A 24,725-nucleotide genomic window follows, 5' to 3' on the forward strand; every position below is an offset into this window, starting at 1 on the left:
CCTATTTAATTAAAACAGGTGTTATTTAGCTCTGCTGAGAGCCTGCAGAGTGAGGCTGCCCCCTTCAGGCCGAAGCCGCGTCCACGCGGTAACGCATGACGTCTTCTTTATTGGGCGGACAGCGCCACCAAGTGTTGAGAGTTCTCATTGAAACAGCTTGCAAAGCGGCGCCTGATATATAGATTACAGCATCTTTAGACTGAATGTAACAATATACATCTAATTCATTTCACGCAGCTCTTTTTCAGTTTAGTAATGTCATTTGTAAATGCAGCGCAGTTGCTTGACGTTTATTTTGAAATGTGTGCTCTTATTTTGTAGTGCAAGGATAAGTTGCAGCTGTACTAGAGTTAATTTTTAAATGTTTCAAAGGTGTGTAATGCGTCATAATAACACTGGACTCAACTAAAGTGTGTACTTTTACTACAATGTGTATTTATCGTGGGGGGGGGGGGGGGGGGAATAAATTTTTATAAGCAATAGGATATGGGATCATAAAGTAAGACACAAACCGAAAGCTTCAAAGTCCAACAACCTTATACTGGTTTTGCACTAATGATGTGTGAGTCCAGTTTCTGGAATACTGGCCTCATATTCCTGAACTGGCCACTAATAATAAACTATAAATGTTGCGCGGCTGTCTTAGTGGAGGATCCTGCACTGACTTGGCCCATTAGGTTTGGATAAGTTTTTCCTGGCATGCTCTGTGGGTCAAAGGTCAAAGACGCACACAAGATGTGAGCTTATGTTCATGGAACTAGACAACTTAATGGGATGAAGACAAATGGACCCCAGTCAGGGACCGACGCGGAGGCGGGTCTAAATGCATTGCATGTTTTCGTCCATCCATCAGAAGTGTACGTAACTGTGTAATCATGTGATAATACTGCAAATGTGTGCGCATGGTGGGCGGCTGGCAGTGCCATGTTAGCAGATTAAAAAGTCACCCTTACACAATTCCAAAGTTCACCGGGCGCTTGTTTACCGAGCGATAAGCGAAGTTCAAAGTCGCATAAATGTGTGACGGATTTGTCGCGACTCTTTTGCTGCGTTAGGTGGATGCCCCCCCTTCCCTCAAAGGTACAGCAGGCAGTAGCATTCTGGTTCAGCTTCATTTATTAGTAGTTTTATTTTATTTCTTATACATGGCCATGTTAGATATCATTGTCCCAGCACGCATACAGTAATCCTTTGAACTTTGAGCATTGGCACAAACGTACAGATTAACATCCCTGTGTACAATACTGAGTTTAAACAGAGAACGTAACAATAAATATCAAAAATAGCACAAACACAGGATAAAAAATATAGGCTTGCATCTTTTAGGTATGCGCCATTAACATTAAATTGAGGGGGGGGGTTGAATTTTGGCCATAAAACATTAAATAACTAATCTAATACAGGATGTGGAAGAACAAAGCCGTCCTATTTGAGACAACTTAAGCTCTTAAAGTGAAAAGGTGTAAACATTAAAATCACTTCTAACCATAGAAGTTCCTACTGGCGGAGTTTGTCAATTATATAAATAAATAAAAAATAATCACAAAACAGATTCAAAAGTTTAAATGCATTGAATCCCAGAGGATGAATAAGGCAAGCAAGCTCTTCCTGTACAGTCAAGATTACTATTTACACCGTGTTTACATGTTGTGTTAGCCAATGGGTTCGACCCCCCCCCCCCCCCACTGGTTCATAGTGGCATCGGGAGCACAAGTGGTCTCATGCTTTTAAACCTCATGTTACAAAAGAAACCAGGACCAAAGCAGCAGCCGGCAACCGGAGCAGCCCGTCTCAGGACCAGCGGCCACAACCCGGTCGGTTTAGGTTTATTGATTTCCACAGATTCCAAGAATTCCAAGAATCCTCCAGAGACCAGCAACTCTCATTTTACTACCGTTTATTGGGCTTAGCTGTAGCGTTACCACACGGGGGAGGGGGGGGGGGGCTGGATATGCATAGCATGTCCTCGTCTTTAAACTAACACTGTCAAAGAGAAGGGTAAGAAATAAATGGGCACAGATTAATTTAACCTCGGAGCCAGCAGCGTCTAGATAAAGAGTAACTAATCTAAAACTAAACAAGCCACTCCTCCAGCAGGACCTGCATGCGACTTCAAAATCCCTTTTGAATGCTGTGAGGGAACCGAGAGACGCGGCTAGAGAGACTAGAACTTAGAGCCAGACGCATTAGGAAGTAATATTAGTGAGGGGAAGACAAACTCCTCCAGAAACTTAAAATGCATTTTAAAAAGCACAAATTTAAAGACAAATAATCCTGTAGAACGAGACGTTGGTGTGGGCTTGACTGGTGACAGCCGAATGACAAGCAGAAACTGCTGGGTCTAACATAGGCCGTCATCATCAGTCACTGCTGGCCATTAAGCAGATGTCTACCATCAAGCCCAGGTCCTGGAGACACCTCGGCTCCGGGCCGAGACGATTTCCCTGTGACCGTGTTGAAGTAGGGGGACAGGGGACACATGGGGGGACCCAGAGGAGCAAACCAAAAACCGCCTCGGTCAACGAAGACCCCCCCCGACAGCACCGGCGGACCCATTACACCGGAAACTCCAGTTTCTGTTATCAAATGCTATATGATGGCCCGACCGTGTGTCTCGGGGTCAAAGGAGCATTTATCAGTGCATCACTAACCTGTAGACTAAAATAGTACTACCACACTTAAATCAGAGATGAGCTCGCAAAGAGTAAACAAGGAGATAAACAACAGCCCAGTAAACATCAAAGGAGTGTCCACAACCTAAAGCGAGCCACATACGGCTAAAAACCAAACCTGTGCGTTGCTCTAAATACCAGCTAGAGTGACACAAATTCAGCACTGGATATAAATACAGAGTACGTGTGAAGACCGAACGGAGGAGGAAGGGTCTGCAGGCTGGGGGCGGAGCCTGCTGGACGTGGGCTGCAGGCCTCATGGTGGCGTCTCTGCATTGTTGATTACGGCCTTCTTCTTTGTGGGCTTCTTCACCGCCTTCGTTTGAGTCTGTGGTGGGAGTAAAGAGAAACGGCAGAAATCTGCATTACACTGATCAACTGTGTGTGTGTGTGTGTGCGTGCATGTGTGTGTGTGTGTGGTGACCTCGGTCTTAGCAGCAGCAGGTTTCTTGGTTGTCTTTACACTGGCCGCACGTTTAGGAGCTTTTTCTGCCACATCTTCATCAGATTGTTCGGTTCTTGTATCGGATTGGTCAGAACTATGTTGAGATGACGCATCATCAGAAAGGGCCACGGCCGCCGATGAGCGAGCTGGATTGGACACACACCACAGAAAGAAAGAAAGAAAGAAAGAAAGGTCATTCTGCAACAGGCTCAGCCCTGAATGACTCTTTAAAGCAGAAACAAGAGTTAACTTGAGGGGGGGGGTACAGAACAGTCCGTCTACATTAGCAGTCACCATTAAAAGATCGGGATCAAGGCTAATGGTCGAACTCAGGCGGCCATAATGAGATTAAAGCGAAAGGAGAGGGTCAGAAATCATTCTGCTACACAAGGTTGTCACTGTGATGCTGCAAACAACACACAAAGATGTGAACATTGTAATCCCCCCCCCCCCCCCCCCCCCCAATTCATGTTGCGGCCAATGAAGATAGCACAAAAATAGAAATCATAATTCAGAGGGTGAGCTCTATAATTTAATTAAATACATTTGTCAATTATACTTTCTGAGGTTCTGAGAAAAGTCTGCTGTATCTGCATCTCTGACTACTATGACTAAGCAAACACAGAACCTACCTACCATTTTTTGTTCTGGAGTTATTGGCCGTTGAAAAGAGGCAAAATTCAATTTCAAACCTAATTGATGTCTTCAGAGTGAATAGAGCGGCGACTGATCTGGAAGAATATGTGATTCTATTAATATAAACCAGACTGATCTTGCCATTGAATGCAGACTAGAGGCTGTTGAATGCTCTGAATCATCACTTAGACGTCATACAGTTTGCGCTGTGTCGTCACAAACGGGTTCTTTGTCAAGTTGAGCTGTGCTCATTGTTTGCATTTGCCTCTCTGTATTCAGTTCACAGCTTGCAGAGCCCACACAGCCAGCAGTTTAGTGAGACAAAGATCTCCTTCCAAGACCCTCAGCCCACAGGAATCACATGTTTTCAATCCCAAATACACCCCCCCCCCCCGCTATGCTGCAATGCTTTAAAGCATAACTCCACTTGGATGACTGACCCATAGCCTGCTGATAATCACAGAATGCCCTGTGCGTGTCGCTTGGTCTTACTTTGCCGTGCAGCGGTGCTTTTGGCCCGGGGCAGCGTGCTGGCCCCCAAGCTCATCTCGTCCATAGCGTCCCGTCTCGTGCGAGCGTCTGTGGCGTGCAGATCCAGTTCACCGTCAGCGTTGATCAGAGTCAGGTCCTGCATGCTGAAACTCCGCAGCTTGTCTGACAGCACACCCTGACCCTGGGCATCACAGCAAGACCAAAGATCTTACCTCTGTAACCCCGCCACCGTACGGGAACGCCGCTCCGTCCACCCACCCACCCATCCGTCCACCCACCCATCCGTCCACCCACCCATCCGTCCTCTTGTAGACGAGGCGACCTCAATCGTTTACAACATGCAGCAGAATATTTGTAATTAATTGGCATGGTTCCATTTATTTCTCACTAAATGTTCCATTACTGACCATTTAAGCTTTTCAACACATCAAATGGTTGATTCATTGAAAACTATTGCATGACACTCATTGTCAGTTAAATATGTTTAGACTTTGAACTGTTTTTCCAGAGAAAAGACAGTTGAAGAATTGGACTTGGGTTCTGGAACAATTATTCAGCAACTAGAATGAAGCCAATGAAGACATGGATGAAAGAATTTGTCTGAGATATTAAATCAATTCCTCCATTCATTGGAGGACGCGGCTCACCTTGGATGCTGCAGTGACGGCAGCATTAGCGGCGAAGTTCAGACCCCTCTTTCCAAACCTCATCATGGTCTCGTAACTCCTGTCTCTGGCCTGTGCGATGTACTCATCTATTTCCTAGTCAACAGAGACGCAGTCAAAAGGAAAGAGTGATGTAAGAAGTTGGAGAAGAGAGGAAAAGAAAAGAAAGCGTAGCCGTTTGTGAGAGCGTTTAAATGACTTGAGAGGATGTCCCTACCTTCTCTTTGTTGGACAGGGTTGGGTGAACGAACTTGCGGTAGAGAACACTGGACCCTTTGGTGTATGGCGACAGGAGCCAGATCACGAAGGCAATCTTAAGCTCAAAGTAAAACGGAAACCTGCGCAACAAACCAGAGATCAATGAACCATCGGCAAAGTGGAAGAGACAAGAGTTCGAAAGCACATTTTGAGAGTGGAATACAGTTTTCTCATCAGGGATGGTCAAAAGGCTTTTTTTTTTCTCTCTGCCAACACACACAAATTATAACCCATTTCTGATGGCCAGAACCAAAAAGATATCAAAAGTTCATGACTTTAGTTTAACCACACCTGAGGGCGAGAAAGGCTAAGATGTGGGGAGCAAAAATGTATTTCACGTCGCGTAGCTCTAACAAGATGGGTTCTCCAGCTTTCAGACGTTTCTCTCTCCTAATCAAGCAGTCTTTCATTGAAACAGTCAAATAAGAATGACAGCAGCATGACGCACTTTCACTCTCCTGCATTTGCACGCTGCCAACGGCTGAATCAGCGATCATTTATGATAATAATTACATCTTGTACATTCCTCCATCTGAAATAGAAACACTGAGTAATTGTGTTTCATGATGCTATATAAAAACAGTTACCAATCAACACACACACACACACACACACGTGCATCTTCTATTATATAATCTGGTTTTTACGAACGAGCCGAGGGTCACCGTGAGCAGCAGCTCCCGACTCACCAAGAGAGGAACAAGTCTGTGGCCGTCTCTGCTGTGGTGAACAGTGCAAATACTATCCAGTACATCATCCACTTCACCTGGACGGGGAGGCAAACACACACACACACACACACACACACACACACAAAGACGAAATATAAGACATGAAACCCACAGCATCATGTGTGCACGTGCTGAGACGCATGAGGCTCAGCAGATGTGTTGCGGTGCTGTCAGGCTAAGACAAAGGAAATGTAGGACACTGCCCAAATTCAATAAAATACTCTAAAACCAGGCATTCATTTATGAAACAAGCCCCATAACGTTGAGTGGGAAACCAGTACCAATAATCAAACAGTGGATTTGACCCCCCCCACCCCCACCCAAGGAGAGAGAACAACGCTGCAGGGAACGTATTTTAGAGGCTTGCATACGTTTAAAACCTTCAGACATTCAGGAATTCAGTTCTAAAAAGGTTTCGCTCTGCTCCTCTTTCCGTCTGTTGTGGAGTGACTATGGTGGGGGTGGTGTTGCCATGGCAACCTATCAGAAAGAGACAGACAAATCTGTCATCTCCTGCTGCTTGGGAAGGACCCTCAATTCATTTCCTGATCCTTCCACTAATAGTTGTTAGTGCAGCGCCCACTCATCAACACTTTTTGTTGGGATCAATAAAAGTATTGTGCGATTTCATACCTGACCTACATTCTAAAAATACTGGTATAGAAAATAAACCACTCGGGGGGGGGGGGAAACGTCCTAATATCGAAGCAGAGCTGACAGGGGGGGTCAGCCCGCTCAGCTGCACTCACATATTCCTTCACATTCTTCGTTTTGACGGCCTTGTACGAAGCGTATGCCGGATAGAGCGTCCCAAAGGCGAGGCTGCAGAAAGGACGGGAGCAGAGAAACCAAGGTCAGAGGACTGGGATTCAGCCAGAAGACAAGGTCAGACATCTGTCACACGCGTCCCTGCTCAAAACACAACCTATGAGGTACGCAATCAGTATACGTCTTTTATTATTGGGCTACTTAGTAGAAGTAAAGTTGGTCTATCTGTGTTATTGATGCAAATGGTGACGCCATAGCAGAGGGCTGATGGACAGCATTCTGTCAAAACGCACCACCGGACAAATGAGCAGTACAGAAATGCATAAGGGAGAGGACGGAACCGGGAAAGCACGCAAAGGCTTTCCAGGGTGAGTCAGCGTGCTGGTCAGAGCAGACGGGATACCGTGTGCACGCAGGGCGGCCTTTGTGATGTGGCACCCCGGACAGTCGGAGGTGATTTGAGCTGATGTGACAGGATGCTTAAAGCAGTTCAGAAAGTCAGTAGCCGGCATCTGAACGAACGGAACGTCTGACAGTGAGGCCATCATTTCAGTCATTCTTCCGTCAGAGTCTGAGCTGCTCTGTCAGCTAAAGCAGCTTCGCTTGGCTTGAACAGTTAGCCAAGGAGATCTCGAAGCAGATCTCGAAGCAGATCTCGGAGCAGACCCCGCCCAAGCAGCTTCCTGCCCCATCACAAGTTCACCTCGGGAGCTTGAGGGCGTGACACAGTTAACACTGCTTAGTCACATTTTCAATTCTACAAGGCTTTGGCAAATACTTTTTCATAAAAACACTGTCCGAAATGTGTTTTTTTTTTAAATCCAGCTAACAACAACGTTCTGCTGTCCAGGGTGTCTTGTGGTTTCGACATACCTTAAATACTAATACCGTGAGTCAGCAATTTCTGCATTCACCCCCCCCCCTCCCCACGGCTCGAATATATATATATATTAAAAAGAGCTGAAAAACTCATCAGCCTGAAACTCTTCTGAGAACACCTAATGACATTTGTGTATCAAATTTCCTTAATTTTGTGCAAATGCCTCCCTCACATATAACAAAATGCCCCAGCCTCAGTGACACACAGGCGAGTCCCCCACTGGGCCGTGGGACACACACTGAGGGCAGCAACACAACAGTCTGCTTCAGTCTAGTCATCCCACACTGGGGCGGTTTATGCAGCTGAAAGGAAGCAAAGGCCCGACCTGCTGATAATGCACCTATGATGTATGATCAAAGCATGGAACGCATACGGAATGTTGAACATGGGATGTTTACACCTGATCCAGGGTTACCAGAACACGGGTACAGATCCAGATCCAGACAGATGCACCCCAGAACTGGCCTGCTAATTTTACCATCGCCTCAAAGGGAATGAGATGCATCCAATAACCAGCCAGACCACATCCAAGCCAAGTTCGATGCCCGGTTCGTGCCCTCAGTAATGCAGGATGGACGAGAACAACGGCAAACCCATCCCATGCTAGCCATCAGCAGCTAGCAGACAAGCTACAAGCATATTGCACCGCATCACCGTGTGACGTCACGTGCCTACCTGAAGGAATAGCGATGGCCGGAGCGGTTAGCTTCAGGGGGCTAAACAGCATTTCCGACACGTTCATGAAATGTGACATACGGAGAGCGAACGGCGGAACCCACGGGCACGGCGTTCAGCACCGGGCAGCTGCTGAACGGAGGAGCCGCTGATTAGCCCAGCGTTTAACGCACAACAGCAGCCCGACCCGTACTCACACGACCATCCTCGAGATCATCCACGACACCATCTCCGCGGGACCCCGGAGCCTTCTTCGGCCACACGAGGAAATGTAGTTAGCGAGCTAGCGGGCTAGGTGCCCCCCCCCCCCATTCCCGACCCAGGAGCGGCGTGCTGTGATGTGATGGATGCCAGGCGGGTTAGCTTAGCAGTTAGCAGGCATCCGAGGAGGCGCTGCAGTCTCCGGGTCCAACTTCTGCTTCAGCAGGCTGTCGGGACTCAGGAGGAGGTTCTTAAAGGGCCACAGCCCCGAAAGGCTCCCCGTGGGTCCCACCGTGGGTCCCACCGTGGGTCCCCCCCGTGACAGCTGAGCCAGTGAGTGGAATCATCCCAAAAAGCCAGAGAACTTAAATTAGAATTAGCGTCGTAGTCAGATTGCTTTTATTAAATTACAAACTAGCTTAGCTCTGTATTGCTGGTAAACTAAAAAGGCTCAAATGTGTACATATTAATGCATTATGTTATTTTGAATGTTATAAATAAATACATGCTTTCGACCTTCTCTCAACTTTTTTTTAATCCAGCAGACCACATCCCCGGTTTTGCTTGCAAAGATTTTGTTGGTACAAATAAATAAACACAATTCACCAAAAAGGTAGTTTTTGTAAACTTTATTGTGAAAAATCAAACAGAATGCTAAGATCAATATATATATTGATACAATGTTAATGGCCAGTAGTTGTGTTCAGCTGTAATTGTGATTCTTGAACAATGTAGGAAGTATCCGTTTCATTCAGCTCATTGGACAAAGATCAATGACCAAAAACAAAAAGGAAAGAAACACCCTCCGATGTCGTAGCCTTGCGGTCTCATTCTAAAATTAAAATCAGAAAACGTAAAATACAAAACTTTGGTCTGCTTACCCTCCACTGGCTACCTCACAAATGTATTTTGGCCACAGAGAGCAGAAGCAGTAAGTTGTTTTCAAAGTCCATCAACAAATAATCTACAAAAAAACAGGTTAACCTCGGTCATATTGGAGAAAAATCTCATAATCAAAACAGGAAAGTTAGCCCAGGTCTCACATTTAGTCAGTCAATTATATAGTCGCTGAACCTCTGCTCGGAAGGCACGTCAGCGTTTACCTCCCTTACTCGTGTCTTACATGTACAAGGAAAACAGAACAAACACACTGACCTTAAATACAGTTAATCCAAAAACAAAAACAAACTGGAAAACTAGACACATTTGAGCATACTGTTTGACAGCAATAAAGGGTTTCCTTCATCCAAGCATCGAGTAGCAAACCCCCGTCTAATCCATCCCCAAACCCAGATGTTCCCTGCCCCAAATCCTATGCTCTGTCTTTGTACTCTGCCGCTTGTGTTGTGTACGTAATGCATACTGTGTGTGTGTATGTGGGTGTGGGTGTGTGTGTGTGCGTGCGTGCGTGTGTGTGTGCGTGCGTGCGTAGTGGAGTGGTTGTCAGAGGCTGGTAGTTTGAGACGGTGTTAAGTGAAAGGAACTAAGGACATGCGAGTTTAGGTTCGTGCGCCTTCAGCGTCCCAACGGCATCCTTAACAGCGTGATAGATGATGTTCTTCACCTGAGGAAAAACAGGAACAGACGGTTAAACAGAGACAGACATGGAAACAAGTTCCTGCAGGATGCATACACAGCAAGCATGAAATAATCCAGGTCCATTCACATCCTCGACTTTACAGCATTAAAAAGAAACTAAATCAAAAAGCTTAAACTCTCAAAGGCACCACTTTAATAACAATGATAGATATTTAAAATCTTCTTCAGAAATGAAACCAACCCCCCATAGGGAGCCAAAGTCCACATTGTAATCATGGAAATAAAAGCATAAACAGGACCGGCGTCATCAAAGCGCCCCAACCTGTAGCTTGTCTTCATGGTTTGTATGAGTCGTGGACAGATGTCTGAACTCCTGGGTCAGTCTGAAACAGTGTCTCACATGCTCAGGAGACACAAAGTCCTCTGCCACCTTGATGCAGCTGTAAAGGTTGTGCACCTGAAAGAAATGCGGACGCTTTTAGAAAAGGCACGTGTGGATTTACAGCGGGTCACCGACAAAGCAGGTTTTCTTAAATAAAAGTGGGTCTGACCTGGTGAGGAGCTCCAGCAGGAATAAACACAGCATCTCCGAGGAACTGGACAATGGCCCAACCTTGGACGCCATATTCTTCGTAAAGCCTGCGGCGGAGCACCTGGTCCAGGTACCAGCTCTGGTCGTGAATGGGGTCGTGGTCCGGAGGGTTCTCTTGACCCTGCTCCTCTCCCACCTGACAGAGACATGCACAGACTATCATCATATCGCAGCTGCTGCACCGTTCACTAAGATTCTAACGGTCTCTGGAATAAACCTCGGACCGAGTTTATGTTATTGCAGCTCGAGCGCCCGCTGGCTGCTGACCTTGCGGAGGAGTTCACGAATCTTCTCAGCATCTTTGGCGGCGTAGATGTGCCAGAGAGCGCCGGGTTTCTCCTTCTCATCATACACTCTCCTCTTGGTCATTTCATCGACATCGCCCTCCTCAATGGTGGTCATAACCTCTGGAGGACCAAACACGAACAGACGTACGCACACGCAGGACGCCAGAGAGTCAACAGGAGGCCCTCTATGATGACACAGTTTCCAGCCTGGGTTGTTGATGCTTCAGCGTTGCTTGAATATTCCTTATTCCACGCTGATGATTGGCTAAATGTGTTATGGCTATATGCATTCTGGGACACGGCAGTAGTGTATAATCTGCTATTTGTTATTGTTTGTGACATTATTCACATGTCAATTCTACTGTTTGATAAAAGAAAATGGCACAGAGCTGCAGTTCTCAGCTGGTGCCTCTTGAACCGAGTCAAGGGTCACAGGCCCATTACCAGTAACTGTGGATCCTCTAAGCAGACCGGTTGAAAACCACTGGGGGGGGGGGGGGGGTGACGACAGACTACTCAACACTGAGACAATGTTCACAAACCACAGCTAATGTCTGAAAGTGCAGAACAGAAACATGCGCCTCAATACAAGTGTCTCGTTCGTCAGAGAACGAATGGGCCACGGCACTTGTTTTAAACAGGAGTCCATCTTAAAGGAACTCAGCCCAGCTTGAGGAAGTGTTCCTGGGCCCCTTCAGGGACATCAGAAACAGAATTCCCCAAAGCGCAGCTTAGACGACGTGCTAGATACACTGACGACGCAGAAACATTCAATTTCATGACACATTTAAGGTGTTAATAAAGGTTGCATCGACAGAGAAATGCACAAAACATGCCACAGAAACTAACCCCCCCCCCCAGTGCTCTAGCTCCCCACTTCAGATGACAAAAGGATGGGGATGAAGAAGGGACGTTAGTTAGGAGAAGGGCATGCTACTGAAGCGATACGAAGTCTACACACCTTTGCATCCAGAGATCTCTGCTTCTGTGAATGAGACATTTTACCACAGAATAAATGACTGAGACCCACTGAGGGGTATTTTCATTGGTCCACTCCGAGCCAATCACAGTAAATAACACGATGTTTCGGAGACAGCTTCAAAGGTACTATCAGAGGGCTCGATTAGCTGTAGAGCAACTGAACGTTAGGGTTGGGCAATGAAGCTGAGAATGTACCGCCATAAAATGTTTCTTCAGTTGATGTAAACCTCCGCTGATCAGTCGACCTGTTTTTAACTAAGAGCAACTAATGCTTCTGTATCTGAAGTTAGAACAGTCTAAGAAAAGGAGGTTCGCCAATTCAAGCCTTTCCGTCAGGTCACAACATCTGAATCGGAAATCAAAATCACAGAAGCGTTTATATCTGTTAACTACAAACCAGTCGATGCCTCCAGCCGAGCTTAACAACTCACATAATGATTAGTGAAAACAATAAAAGAGCATCAATATGGATTAAAGTCATTCAAGAGAGTTTTGAAAATTAGGATACCTTGGAAGGACAAGTTCAATTCGACTACCGTACTCTGAATTTAAAACTAATTTCTTTAAAAGGCTTTGTGTAATTATAAAAAACAAAAGTTACTATCATTAATTAAATTAAAATGTTAAGAACTTAGCAATTGCAGAGCACGTTTTTATCACGGACCTTTCTCGTCGCCTTCTGCATCCGGGATGCCAACATAGACCATGACGTTGACAGCGTCGGACACGTCCAGGTGAAGGTTAGTGGTTCCCACCTTCCTGTCTTCAGACGACGTTAAGCCTGAGGGTCGGTAAGGCAGTGAGCGGGGCAAGGTGACGCGACTGCATCGTCTGGAGGTTAAATGTTTCCGTCACACTCCGCTAAACCTTCTCACCATAGGCATTATACATCTTCGGTCCAAGGTCAGGGCGCACGAAGAAGTTGGGCAAGCGGGCAGCCAGATTTAGACGACCATCTCTCTTTGTGTACTCGGGCAAGGGGAGATTCTCCATCAGATCGTCAAATCTGAGATCAGTCAATGAAGAATAACACATTTATTTAGTACATTATAAACCATTAATTAGTTTAAAAGGTTGGACTTTAAAATGGTTTTGTACAATAGATTTTGTTTTGGTTGGTAAGCAAATGCATTCGACACGAGAAACATTGTTGCTCACCTCGTTGGCATCATGTCCCTGAAGTCTTCACCCGGAGGCCAATCCTTTAATTTCAGCACCATGGGGTTGCCCTCAGCATCTTGCAGTCGCTCTGAATTCAAAAGTAAAGACATTTTACTGCCATGTCTGACATCTAAGAGAAACACTTCATAAAAAGAATACAGACATGCAAATCAATGAATCAACCCCAACAAATGAGTCATTTAATAATTAAATACTTTGGATACTCACTGGAGAGGACCTGAAACCCATCCCAGAAGTCTCGCACCTTCACGTCAGAGATGATGGCGCAGTTTCTACAATTGACGAGGTCTACAATCTGGTCTCCGAACTCCTTGCTGAAGGCATTGGGCCGCCACAAGTTACCATTCAGCCGTTTGTCTATTCCCGACACCAACACAGGCTGGAAGCAGAGCAGAAGAGAGTAGACAGGATTCAGTGCGGCTAACTTTCAATCTGGGCTTCATGAGCAGCATCACCGTGTTTTCAGGATTATAAAGCACTACACCCCCCCACCCCCAGTCTAATTTATGAATTTTTACAGGTTAAAAATGCTGTGAATACATTTTAGCCTCTTCCCATCAGAACAATGAAATTATCACACAGATCACAGTGGACCAATGAAACTAGCGGTACTCGAATCACATCGAACACGGTCACTAAATTCACACACACACAGACCTGTTTACCAGTACACAAACGTAATTCAGCCATAATCAACCAATGGTCACACGTCAACCAAATATTCTGCAACATCACGATGAGAAAATTCATTCAAATTGGCGTGAAGCTGCTTCAAAAGTGCGAAAACAAGGATATGTGAGAAGTTCAAGTGGATGCGTAACGCTAAACGAAGCGATCACAGTATTTCCTGTATTTATTGCTTCACAGAGATCGATATCAGCCATTCCGGATGAGGAGACATTGCGAAACAGGAAAAAAAAAAAAAAAAAAAACACAAGCAAAATGAGAGAATTCAACTGGATGACGGCGTTAAATTTCACCAAACGTTTGAGACGCTAGCAACGATGGACAGGAGCTGGAAGTTATGACGGCAGAAACGCCGTTTGCACTCTTGATCACAAAATTAAATCTGTCACTTCACTTCACCTGCGGCTTATAGACAGGTGCGGATACTTCGCTAGTTCTCATTCTGCCCCAGATGCCCCAGGAGTTAAAACACAAAGTGGAGCCCTTACTTGACCCTGCTTCCAGCACTCTCTGAAGATCTTCCAGTTGTTACTGTTGCTGGGATCCTGGAGGCAGAGGAGTCGCCCATCACAAAGCCAGGAGTGTGAGGTATGTGGCTCCAAGACGCTGAGGCCCATTACTCCGTCTTTGCGCCCACCCAACACGCTGAGCTCGCCGCCCTCGGAGGTCCCAGTGCGGCGGCCTTCTGCCTTCTTGGTCTCCACAACCGAGGCGATAATGTGATCGAGGAAATTCGGAAGGCTGCTCTTCAGTTTGTCGCTCTGACAGATAAAAGAGGAATGTTGATTACCCAGCTATCAAATACTTGTACTTCCTTCCACTGGTTTCATTTAAATAAGTGTTTGTACATAAGAGTATTTCCGAAACCTAAATGGCAGCTTTTTTCAGATGCACTGCTTTTTGGACACACTGATTTCTACGGCTTTTTAGTCAAGCCCCTGTACATGAGTAGTACTTTACATAACTACAAAGATCACTATCAGCTTTATACATACGCCTGCTGAGGTGAAGACAGAGGGGAACGGTACTCCACTCTCTCCAGGGCCCTGGGGGAGTCTGCCCGGTCCAGAGTTCAGCAGGTCCCGTAAACTGGAGCCCTCAGGTTTGGACTGGGCCATGGTGGAGCCCAGCAACAAGCTGTTAAACAGCTTGGGGCTGGATGCGGAGGGCTTTGACAGGGCACTGAGGGAGTCGAGGCCAAAGGGAGGCCGACTGTCTCGATTCATCATTGAGCGAAGTGAACCGGATTCTGTGAGAAAAAGAAAAAAAAACGCAATAAAAATGTCAACTTGAATACGGATGTTGCTTTCCCCCACGCATTCAGATTCTTTCCCACGCACCCTTGGTGTCGTCCTTGGCTTTCTGCGTGGCCAGGTCTGCCAGCCAGTGCAGAGCAGAGCTGTTGCCCTCTCCTGATGAGCGCGAGTCCTTGGCAGAGAACTGGCTGACGTTACTTGGCGAGGCCGTCCCGCCGCTGTCTTTACTGGTACTCCCCACAGTCTCTCCTCCTCCGCTGTCGGACGGCGCTGCTGTTTGTGCGGCTTCCGTTTTGATTGCCGACGTCTCTCCCTCTGATTTTGGAGTTGGGCAAATACCAGAAGCTGCCGGTGCGAGGACACTACTGCTGCTTGCTGCAGACATCTGAGGCAAGCACCGGCATACGTTACGTTCAATACTTTTCAAAGCGCGTAGATGGATAGGAAAAAACACGCGACAATATTACCTGCGAGATCCCGTTGGGGGCGCTCGGACGCACCTGATGCTTTATGTGCCGACTTGCACAAGGACAGTTGGCCTTAATTCCCCATTTCCCTCTTGCTGAGTGCACCATGTCGCCAATGTTGTACAGCGCTAAAGTTGAAAGAAATGCCACTTCACCTCTGACTTTATCAATAACAGATCTATTTAATCGGCAGTGCTCATGCGAGGGCCGTCATTTAATCAGAATGAATATTTTACCTGCCCCGGGTATAATCTGCGTCGGCATGAGGTTCTGTGGCTCATGAGGTTGGCCTTTGGCACACTTCAACCAGGAGAAAACGTCATCCTCTGGACCTTCATCTAAATCTGAGAGAGAAGACATGTCGACTTCAAAAGATCACAGCGAGAACCTCGTCAAACGGCCGTTTCCTTTACTGTAATACAAACATATCGTCGAATAAAGGTTTTGGCTGCAGCACATGGTTAATGTAGCTCTTTATTTCCTCACCCTCTCTTGGGCTGTTCCTGCGAAGACGATAGCAGTCCAGACACACCCCAAAGCCACATTTGCGACACACCCAGTGGATGTTGAACAAGGTCGTCTCGCACACATCGCACATTTCCCGGACACCTCGGACAGCACGTTTCCACGCAACTTTCTCTGAAGAAAGGTACCAGAAAAATATATATATATATACATGTACATGGTGTAGACACTTGAGACAGCTCAAATATGGAGGGGACAATGTAGTACACATGGACAATAGGAGATAAACTACTAAATAAGGACATGGGCGGGGACCGTGAGATGATGATGTCATACTCACGGTGAGGCTCCACCATCATCATGGCCTCTTTTTCGGACATGACCAACTGACAGAACTGGTCTCCCACATTGGCCAGGATGTACTTGGACGTATCGAGGTCCAGTCCCTCTTGGACAGCTGGTGCAGGTAGCCAAAGACCCATGGCCATCGAATCACTCTGCTGAGGACTCAAGAAGCCCTCGACGCGCAGCACGCCTTTACGAGTGAACGCCAGTCTGTTCACAGGTTAGAAACAAGGTCAACGGTGCAACGAGCGTTTGGTCGTCTTTTCAGGTGACTTTCATCCTTATCACTTTGGGATGTGTGTTGCTTTTAGAGCGAGAGACCGAACACCACGAGCATATATGTACCTTCTGAAATGGAAGAAGCGGCACGACACATTTGGGTCATCGTCGTCGCTGTCCTCGTCTGTAGATCGACATTTACGGTAGCGTTCCAGACGGCACTCGCGACACTTGTGCAAGTGAGGGGCCACGTTGATGCAGGACCCGTCCTGGAGAAAAGACTCGCCGGACTGCTTGAGACGACGGACTTTGCTCTGGTCTTTTAGTACGGACTGGCCCACTGGAGGAGACATATCAGTTTCACTTTTGTTGTTTTCCAGAACAAATGATTCTGGGGTTTAAGACTTACCTTTGAAAGGCTTATTACGTGGACGACCCTTCGAAGGCCCTTGCGCCTTAGCTTTCTGCAACATGGCCGCATCCTTGGTCGGCTGCTGTGGACCTCCTGGAATCTGGCCCTTTTCTGGGCCCTCCTCATTCTCACTCAGGTCTGACAAGTCGCTGTTGCTGCTGGAGTCAGAGTCATGCTTGGACGATTGGCCCCTGTCCTCCAGGGTAAAGTTCTGGGACTGGTTCTGGTCAAAGGACACGGGAAGCTCCTCCATTCCACCGGGGCCAGTGCTTCCGAACATGGGGCAGCCTGAGGTGGACGAAGGCATCTCCCCATCTTCTTGCTCAACCTTTGTCACCGTCTCGTCAGTCTGCGACCTCTGCAACGACGCTTGTGATGAAGAAGAGGCCAAGCTCGCTGAAACAGCTGATGAAGGTGCGGGGAAAGGAGGCGACGGAATTCCTTTCAGTGGCTCTGCCATAGGGAACAGGTTTGGCCGGTTGTCTGAGGTGGAAATAAGCGTCTGTTGCTCAGCTCCAGTGATGCCAGCAAAAGAGGGGTGCAAAGTTTTGTCACCATATGCAAGAAATGGTTTAGCAGGCTCTTTGGAGCCCTGCAGAAAAAGATTCTGGTGACTATCTGAACTATTAAAGCCCCCGCCTGAAGTCACATTATTACTTCCCATCAAAGAAGTACTTTGAGACCCAGAGGCTGCCGCCAGGCCACCACTCAGACCGGGGACTCGTCCTCCTGCAGGGCCACCCAGGCCCTGGAAGGCTGATGGCATTTTGTTGAGCACACCATTTCCCGTTGGATGGGTCTCAGGCACTTTAGGCTGCTCTGGCTTTTTCAGCCCCTCACTTGAGGTTGCAGGCTTGAAAAGGCTCGGGGGCTCTTTACTCAGGCTCTCAGACACTGCTGTGAAATAATTGATGTCCTTGGACTGACTCTGACCAGCAGTCAGGCTTGGCGTGGAGCCAGAATTCTGGGTCATGCACTGGAAAAACAAGTTTTGATCCTGCTGGGATTGAGTCTCCGACTTTGCTCCACCGAAGCCGAAGCCGAAGGGCCTCGGAGTGTCCTGGGATGTTGTGGTAGCAGTAGGCGCTCCATTGGTCTGTGAGGTAACGTCTCCAAATATTGACGCAGAGGGCATAGTCTGGGGTAAACGAAAACCCGATGCCGTCTTAGAGCCCTGAAAAATAACAACAATGTGGTTAAATAAATGAAAGTATCAAACTACTTGTTTTGGTGGGCGTTATTTAATGGCACTGATCATTTTGATCATCTTACCTCTGCTTGGTTTCCCCAGGTGGGGGCTTTAGGACAAAATCCAGCGGATGCAGAGAGGGCCACATTTGGTCCGCTATCATGTGACCAAGAAATAGTGACAGGGCCCGGAGAAACAAGAGCAGCTGTTTTGGAGTAAGAAGACTGGGAGGCCTCCTCTCGCTCTGGTTGAGGGGATGGAGATGCCTTGGGGGCTGGAGGTCCCGGGACCAGGCTTGGCATCTGGCCTAGTGAGGGGAAAGATGTACTGGAGAAGGGAGAGGGGGCTGGTTTGAGGGGAGGAGGGGTCGGGGTAACTGTGGTAGTCGAGTCTGCTGCCCCTTGTGTGGAAAGTGATCGACCATTTTCTTTGATATGAGCAGGATAACGATGAGCAACGCTGGATTGGTCCATCTGGAGTGAAGACTTGGTGTTGGGGGATGACCCTCTACCCTGAGGAAAAGTTCCTTCTGAAGAGCTTCCATTTTTAGTTGTGCTGCTGACCCTTTCACCAGAGTCTCCTCCCCAAATCCCTTCTACTGGAGTTTTGCTGGAATCATCGTTGTGGCCATCAGCTCCCGCATTTCCTGCTCCTTTAAAGCGCTTCAAGTTCAAGTCATCCTCACCTTCTGAGGTAGTCCTGCGTCTGCGTCCACTGTCCCCTTTCATTGTTTCACTGTCCTTCCTCCGGCGTCCATTCTTACCAAGCTGAGAGAGTCAAAAATGTGGTCATGTTTATTAATTTATTAAAGAAAATCTCTCGGTGAAAACACTTCAACGAAGCTTTCACCACAAACTTTAATTTATGAGGCTCTTACCTCTTCATCTGCCAGCATGACATGTATCACACGAGGGTCTACCGTCTGATTTTCATCTGCCTATAGCAAAACATAAAGAAATTCACACAACAGCTGGAAGATATAAATGAATATAGGCTTGTTATAATACGTCTTTCAATCATCTTCATGTTCCATTCCAGTACATGTTTCAAAAGAATTTAGCTGGACAGAGCATTGAACCCAAAAGTGAGATATAAAACATCTCACAGATATAATGTTACTCGGGTCATGTCATTTGATTGATACTTTGTCTCATGTGTGCATTTGTGACCTTGAAACATTGTCAGGGTTATTCCCATTAACAATATGCATCTGTTTGAACAGTAAAAAAAAAATAAAAAAAATAAAAGAATTTTGTCCAACATCACTTGATCAAAGTAAGACTTTGAAATAATAAAATAAACTAATTTGAGGTTAAATTGCCTGAAACTAAACTAAGAACTAATTTAATAGAGTTGATTACAACATACACAATCTGAAAGAAAACATTTCACCAAAACCATCGGATTTGTTTCTCATTTTTTCCATAATCAACAACATAAACCGCTCAAACTATCAAAGGTATTTTGAAAGTAAATGCTGCTTTGTATTTTCATCAGCCCGCCAGTTCTACTGGTAACATATGTTGTTTGTTTTACCTTGTCTAAGGTAATCTCCATAATGTGTGAAATAGGGTCATGCTGCGAGACCAATCCTGAAGCCCAGCACTCGTCAAACTCTGGCTGGTACACACGAACCCTGCGCCCTTGAATGGTGTACGAACCTGTGGATTTAAAGAAGCGATGTAATGAAGATGTGAACTAAAAAACTCTCAGAACAAATGCTTCCGTCCATCATTACTGTCGCCCTTATATACACAGTCAAACATCTAGCACAGAAATATATCACCTCTTCTTCTTGTCAGGTGATATAATCTGTCTTTCTGTGATAACACAGAGGCAGTGAGGAAAAACAAACGGTCTGGAAAAGAGAAAAAATAGTATTTATCTTGCCCTTCCTGAAGATCTCCTGCAGTTCAAAGTCAGTATGCCAGGTGGAGATGGCAGTCTGCAGGGAGGGCTGCTCCAATAGCAAAGGGTGTCTCATGTCTTTGTCAATCTGCACAAAGACATAAAAGCACAGCACTGAGTGGGGCCACACGACAGCAATATTGTGAAACAAGAACATGTGAAAACCACTCGAGCAGGCATGGGCAAACTACGGCCCGCGGGACATGTACGGCCCATTGGGCTTCTTAATCCGGTGTATGAAAATACCAAAAACAATTTATAAACTTTTGATGATGATCCAGTTCACCATGTGGACGGCGTACACCCAAATAGGAGGGGAATGAGCTGCTTGGCGGAGGTTTTGCGCTCTCCGAGTGCTTTTCTAGTTAGCACTTAGAACAAATGAATTATCAATCAATGCACACACCTCAAATCTCTTAACAGTTTTGTTGTCAGGCAGGAACTCAAATTTCCTATTTTCAAAATACTCCACAGGAACCATTGATCCTAATCCCACTCTGTCCACCAGGGGGCGAAAGGCCTGTGGAAAGGAAAAAAAGACAAAAATTAAAGACAAATAGAAATACCATAATGGCTGGATTTTCTAAATGTAACAAGAAATTCAGATTCATTAACACTTAAGGTCTTAATGCTCAAATGTTACAATCCTCACAAGCACTGGTTATGCACTCCAAAACACTAGGTGGCAGTGTGCACCTTTAAGTTTGGTTTGGAATGCGCCAATAAATGAAGAACAAGCACCAGCGACTGCTGAATTCAACTGCTGTAGCTGGGTCAAGTCACAAATTGTGGATTAAAGTTCTGGGCACGTCCCATTTACCACCACTCTCCAGCTGGACACTCACCAGAGCAGGCCAGGCTGTGGTTGATGCCGAGGTTCCAGCATTCCCAGTATCATCGCTCCGACTGGCCCAAACAATGGAGTCTTCCATCAACACAGCTTTCACGCCGTCATCATACACCTGCACCCAAGAACACCGCTGCGACGCGTTCTCGAACTCAACGAATACCTGCAGCGAGAGGAACACAGTCAGAGGACGCTTCATCGATCGACTGCTGCATCCAGTGCTCAGGATTCTTACTTCAGCGGCTTATTCACCTTTAGAAGATCTAGAATTCAAAGCTAAGGAGTTAAATTTAAAGAGCAGCACAATTCACAACTAACTGGCCAGACAAAGATGAAAAGCAGCTTCCTAAATGTTGGAATAGGGAGACGGCAAAAGAACCACAGCACAATTTGATGGCGGCAAGAGATTTTGACCACTTTCACTTTTAACATCAATTATTATCCATCCAGCTCCTGTCCTGCAGAAGAGTGTCGAGGATTACGTTTCAGTGATAAACCCTTCTCAGGTCCTCATTGGTCAGATCCTCATCTTATGAACATGATCTTTGGTAGATTAAATAAAAGAATTATTGGCTTGGGTCGCAGCGGCGATTGGTTTTATTGACTATTTGGGATATTTGGGAAAACTAAGAACGAGTCCTGTTGGATACATGATATGGATACGCAATTTGTTAGAAATGTGAGCACAGCATGTCAATAAAGGAGCGAACGCATCCTAAATGTTACCCCTCTGCAGATAAAGTATGAGAAACGTACAATAATAACCGTTCAGAATCTAAATTGTTCTGTTTATTTTCTGTAAAGTCATAATGCGAAACAAGGACTCATAGATCTGTAGCTTCCTACCCATGAGGTCAGACACAATAAAACAAGTTGTTTACATTTATGTACAATCCTTCCCCAAGTTTACATCAAAGGGCTGATCATAAAACGCTATCGAAGTCTTTATCCGTACCTGCAGTTGTCCGTCCATTAAAAGAGTTCCACTTTAACCTCGCTTTGCAGAGAACGCATCAGTCCCAACTATGTGCAGAAGGTAAGTTCAAAACAAAAGGCTCACTGCAAGCCACAAATCATGTCAGATCATCAAAGATGATGAGGAGTACACCTCATATAACATCTAGACTCACAATCATACGCTGGATTATCTGGATTATCACCAAGATAAAAATAACCTTCCTCCTAAGAATCTGTACTGCCACACACAGACAGCAGAACAGGGGCCGACCGGTGACCAGCTGGACCCTGAGAGGCTTCAGCCAGACTGACAAGCTTGTTAACATAATGGTGGGGGGGGGGGGACATGAGTACGATTAGTCAACAAAAGGATTGGCAACATTAGACCCTACCGGACGACAGCCCCCCCCCCCCCCCTTCTCGCTTGTCACGCTGGTTCTCACAAACTTCAGTGATATCAGGAAACCAGCGTTTCCCCTGAATGTCAGTATGCTGCTAAATTTACATTATTGATGAATCTCATCTGTCAGACGTAAAAGTGAATGCACACAACCATATTTTTCCAAATGAATTTTAAACTGTTGAGATAATCATCAGTCACTTTTTAGGTAAAAGGTTTAAACATTTGGATGGTTCCAGTTTCTGACATGCAAGGATTTACTTCATTTATAAGTTTAATCAAACAGTTGACACGTATAAAATGTTAACTAAAAGCATAACGTAAGGATTTCCAACTCCTTTTAAACCTAAATGCAATTATGTACAGCACAAAGACAATACACTCAACGGTCAGAGTGCTTTCAGTCACGAAACAGTCACGAAACAGTCACCAACGAACCGCTTTATCCGGGGGAATTATCTACTCGGGTGATTTTTGCATCCCGTAAATTTTCCCAGCATTTTGGAGCCCCTGTCTCAACTTTTTTGAGACTACAGGCACGTTTTAGAATTATTCTAGACAGTATTTAGTTTAAAAATAATAATAATAATAATAATCATTGACCCTTACAAAAATATAACTTGATATTCTGTTTTTCAGAAAGATTCTAATTTTGCCTCAGCTTAAAGTAAATATTGTTTTATTAATGTTTTGGTAAATGACTTTGAGGTTTAGGCTGTTTGTTGCAACAGACCATGAATCTGAAGACGTCACCTTGGGCTCTGGAAAATAGATATGTTCGCAATTTTGTACATTTGATTTACTTAATAATTATTCCTGAAATTATAATTGACAATTTCCAACTATTACCAATTCCTACATCCTAGCTATTAAAAGTGCAACCCAATGTAGGTCAGTCAGCACCACCCTTTCCTCGCCCTTTTTCTTTTTTACAGATCTCATTTACCAAATGTTTGTGCCATTTTTAACCGAGTACAGTTTAAACTACGGAAAACACTGCAAGGGGGAAATTAATCATCTGTTCAAGAGCTTATTGAGCGCATTTCCACGCGTTAGTCTGGATACTGAAGGGTCTTAAATCGAGGACGTTCCCGTTTTACTCTCACGTGAACCCGAGGGCCCTAAAACGTTAGCTAACGAAGGGAGCTGGCAGGCTAAAGCTGTCATTCAGCGCCGCTTTGTGACATATTTCCTTCAATATCCTGGTTGTTATGTTTTCATCATTGTTTTGCAAGTGATTGTTACGAGCCTGCGATCAATATTGGTGTCGCTGAATGTCATTCGCTATAAAGCGGAACAAAGCGAAGGCCGGAAAATCCCCGGCCTCGAGTTTGGCTTCGCACCAGTGCCTGTTGTCCATAGCTTGCTAATATACAAGTAAACGAGCTAACGTTGTCCGTCAGAAAACATTTATTTAGTAAAGTTTGTATCGAGTTCAGTGTGGTTAATTAAACATATATAATAATAGTAATTAATAATTCTGTACAGCTGCTGACGGGTTGTTGCGCAGTACTTGTAAACACTGACCGTCAGCCCCGCAGCAGTGGCTGTTGTCGTAGCCTCTCCTCCGCTAACCTCGGGGGCCGTCAGGCCGATGACGCTCACTGCCTGGACCGTACCCCTGAGCCAGTTCCGGGCCCAAGGAAGCTTCGCTTTTTCGGATTCATTCGCGGAACCATTGTCGTCCAGCAGGAAAAGCAAACGCTTCCCTATCAGTTCGAGAGAGTCTCCCATGGCTTGCTGCTAAGCTGGCTGCCGTCAGTGAGCCACCATGAACAGCGGAACTTGTCCGTTCGGAAGGGGAAACTCGAAGAACGCGAAAAGACAAACAAGAAGATTGCTGCAGCGACTTGCTTTTTTTTTTTTTTTTTTTTTAGTTTAGCGCGCTAGACGAACGGCTGCGACCGTAGCAAGCGAGTCACGCCGGGAATTTACACGGTCGAGATGTTATTGTCCTCGATGCCTCCGCGACTATCTCCCTCTGTCCGCCATTGAGTCCTGCAACAACCAAACGCACTCCTCGTAGCACTGCGGAGACGGAGGGGGAAGCGCTGAGCTACAGCGACATCTAGTGGCCGTATCAGTGCTGCAGTCGTGTTCGCAGTGCAAAACTGCTGAACAAAACCCAAACTGAAATAAAGAAATAACTAATTGTTGTATTCAGCGACAACAACAAACATCATCCTGATTCTTATTTGTAGTAGTAGCATTTATTTAAATCTACCTCTGTCCCCCAAAAAATGTTTAAGAAAATAATTCCTCGAACTTTTTTTCTGCTTGGAGAGAAGTCTTGAAATGTGGTATGAGCATACTTGGGTAAAGTAACAGATCAGTTTAACTCTCAATAAATCACACAGCTAATGATTGTATTTCCATTAAGGAAATGGAACTGCAATCGGCTATACGCAATACTCTGTACAATTAGTTAGTATTTCTCAGCTCTATTCTGATTCATGTGGGTTTGTGACACAACGCAAATGCATGTGTAAATGCTGCATAATCATGCAGTCTTCAAGGGAAAAGGAAAACATGTATCTATTAACAGAAACATACAGAAGCAATATCCTGG

At 45.8% G+C, this 24,725-nt stretch overlaps 2 protein-coding genes across 2 annotated transcripts; both read right to left on the reverse strand.

The window, feature by feature from the left end:
• Positions 1-2,854: 2,854 nt before the first annotated feature.
• On the reverse strand, positions 2,855-8,451 carry reep2 (receptor accessory protein 2). The gene is made up of 8 exons (XM_068740018.1): positions 8,420-8,451; positions 6,649-6,721; positions 5,858-5,934; positions 5,128-5,248; positions 4,893-5,006; positions 4,246-4,426; positions 3,097-3,263; positions 2,855-3,000 (listed from the first exon to the last, which is right to left on the reverse strand). The coding sequence occupies exons 1-8, from the start codon at positions 8,449-8,451 to the stop codon at positions 2,929-2,931; spliced, it is 837 nt and encodes a 278-aa protein (XP_068596119.1). The 3' UTR covers positions 2,855-2,928.
• Positions 8,452-9,042: 591 nt separating this feature from the next.
• On the reverse strand, positions 9,043-24,170 carry kdm3b (lysine (K)-specific demethylase 3B). The gene is made up of 25 exons (XM_068740017.1): positions 23,684-24,170; positions 20,798-20,962; positions 20,359-20,472; positions 19,935-20,040; positions 19,581-19,705; positions 18,922-18,981; positions 18,128-18,811; positions 16,853-18,029; positions 16,570-16,783; positions 16,220-16,434; positions 15,901-16,053; positions 15,651-15,758; positions 15,415-15,542; positions 15,032-15,332; positions 14,687-14,940; positions 14,180-14,452; positions 13,212-13,383; positions 12,981-13,071; positions 12,698-12,828; positions 12,487-12,603; positions 11,803-11,826; positions 10,822-10,961; positions 10,514-10,690; positions 10,285-10,419; positions 9,043-9,987 (listed from the first exon to the last, which is right to left on the reverse strand). Exons 1-25 carry the CDS (start codon positions 23,888-23,890, stop codon positions 9,907-9,909), a joined length of 5,352 nt encoding a protein of 1,783 aa, XP_068596118.1. The 5' UTR covers positions 23,891-24,170; the 3' UTR covers positions 9,043-9,906.
• Between the last annotated feature and the right edge of the window lie 555 nt (positions 24,171-24,725).

The sequence above is a fragment of the Brachionichthys hirsutus genome, chromosome 6 (assembly GCF_040956055.1).
Source record: "Brachionichthys hirsutus isolate HB-005 chromosome 6, CSIRO-AGI_Bhir_v1, whole genome shotgun sequence".
NCBI lineage: Eukaryota > Metazoa > Chordata > Actinopteri > Lophiiformes > Brachionichthyidae > Brachionichthys > Brachionichthys hirsutus.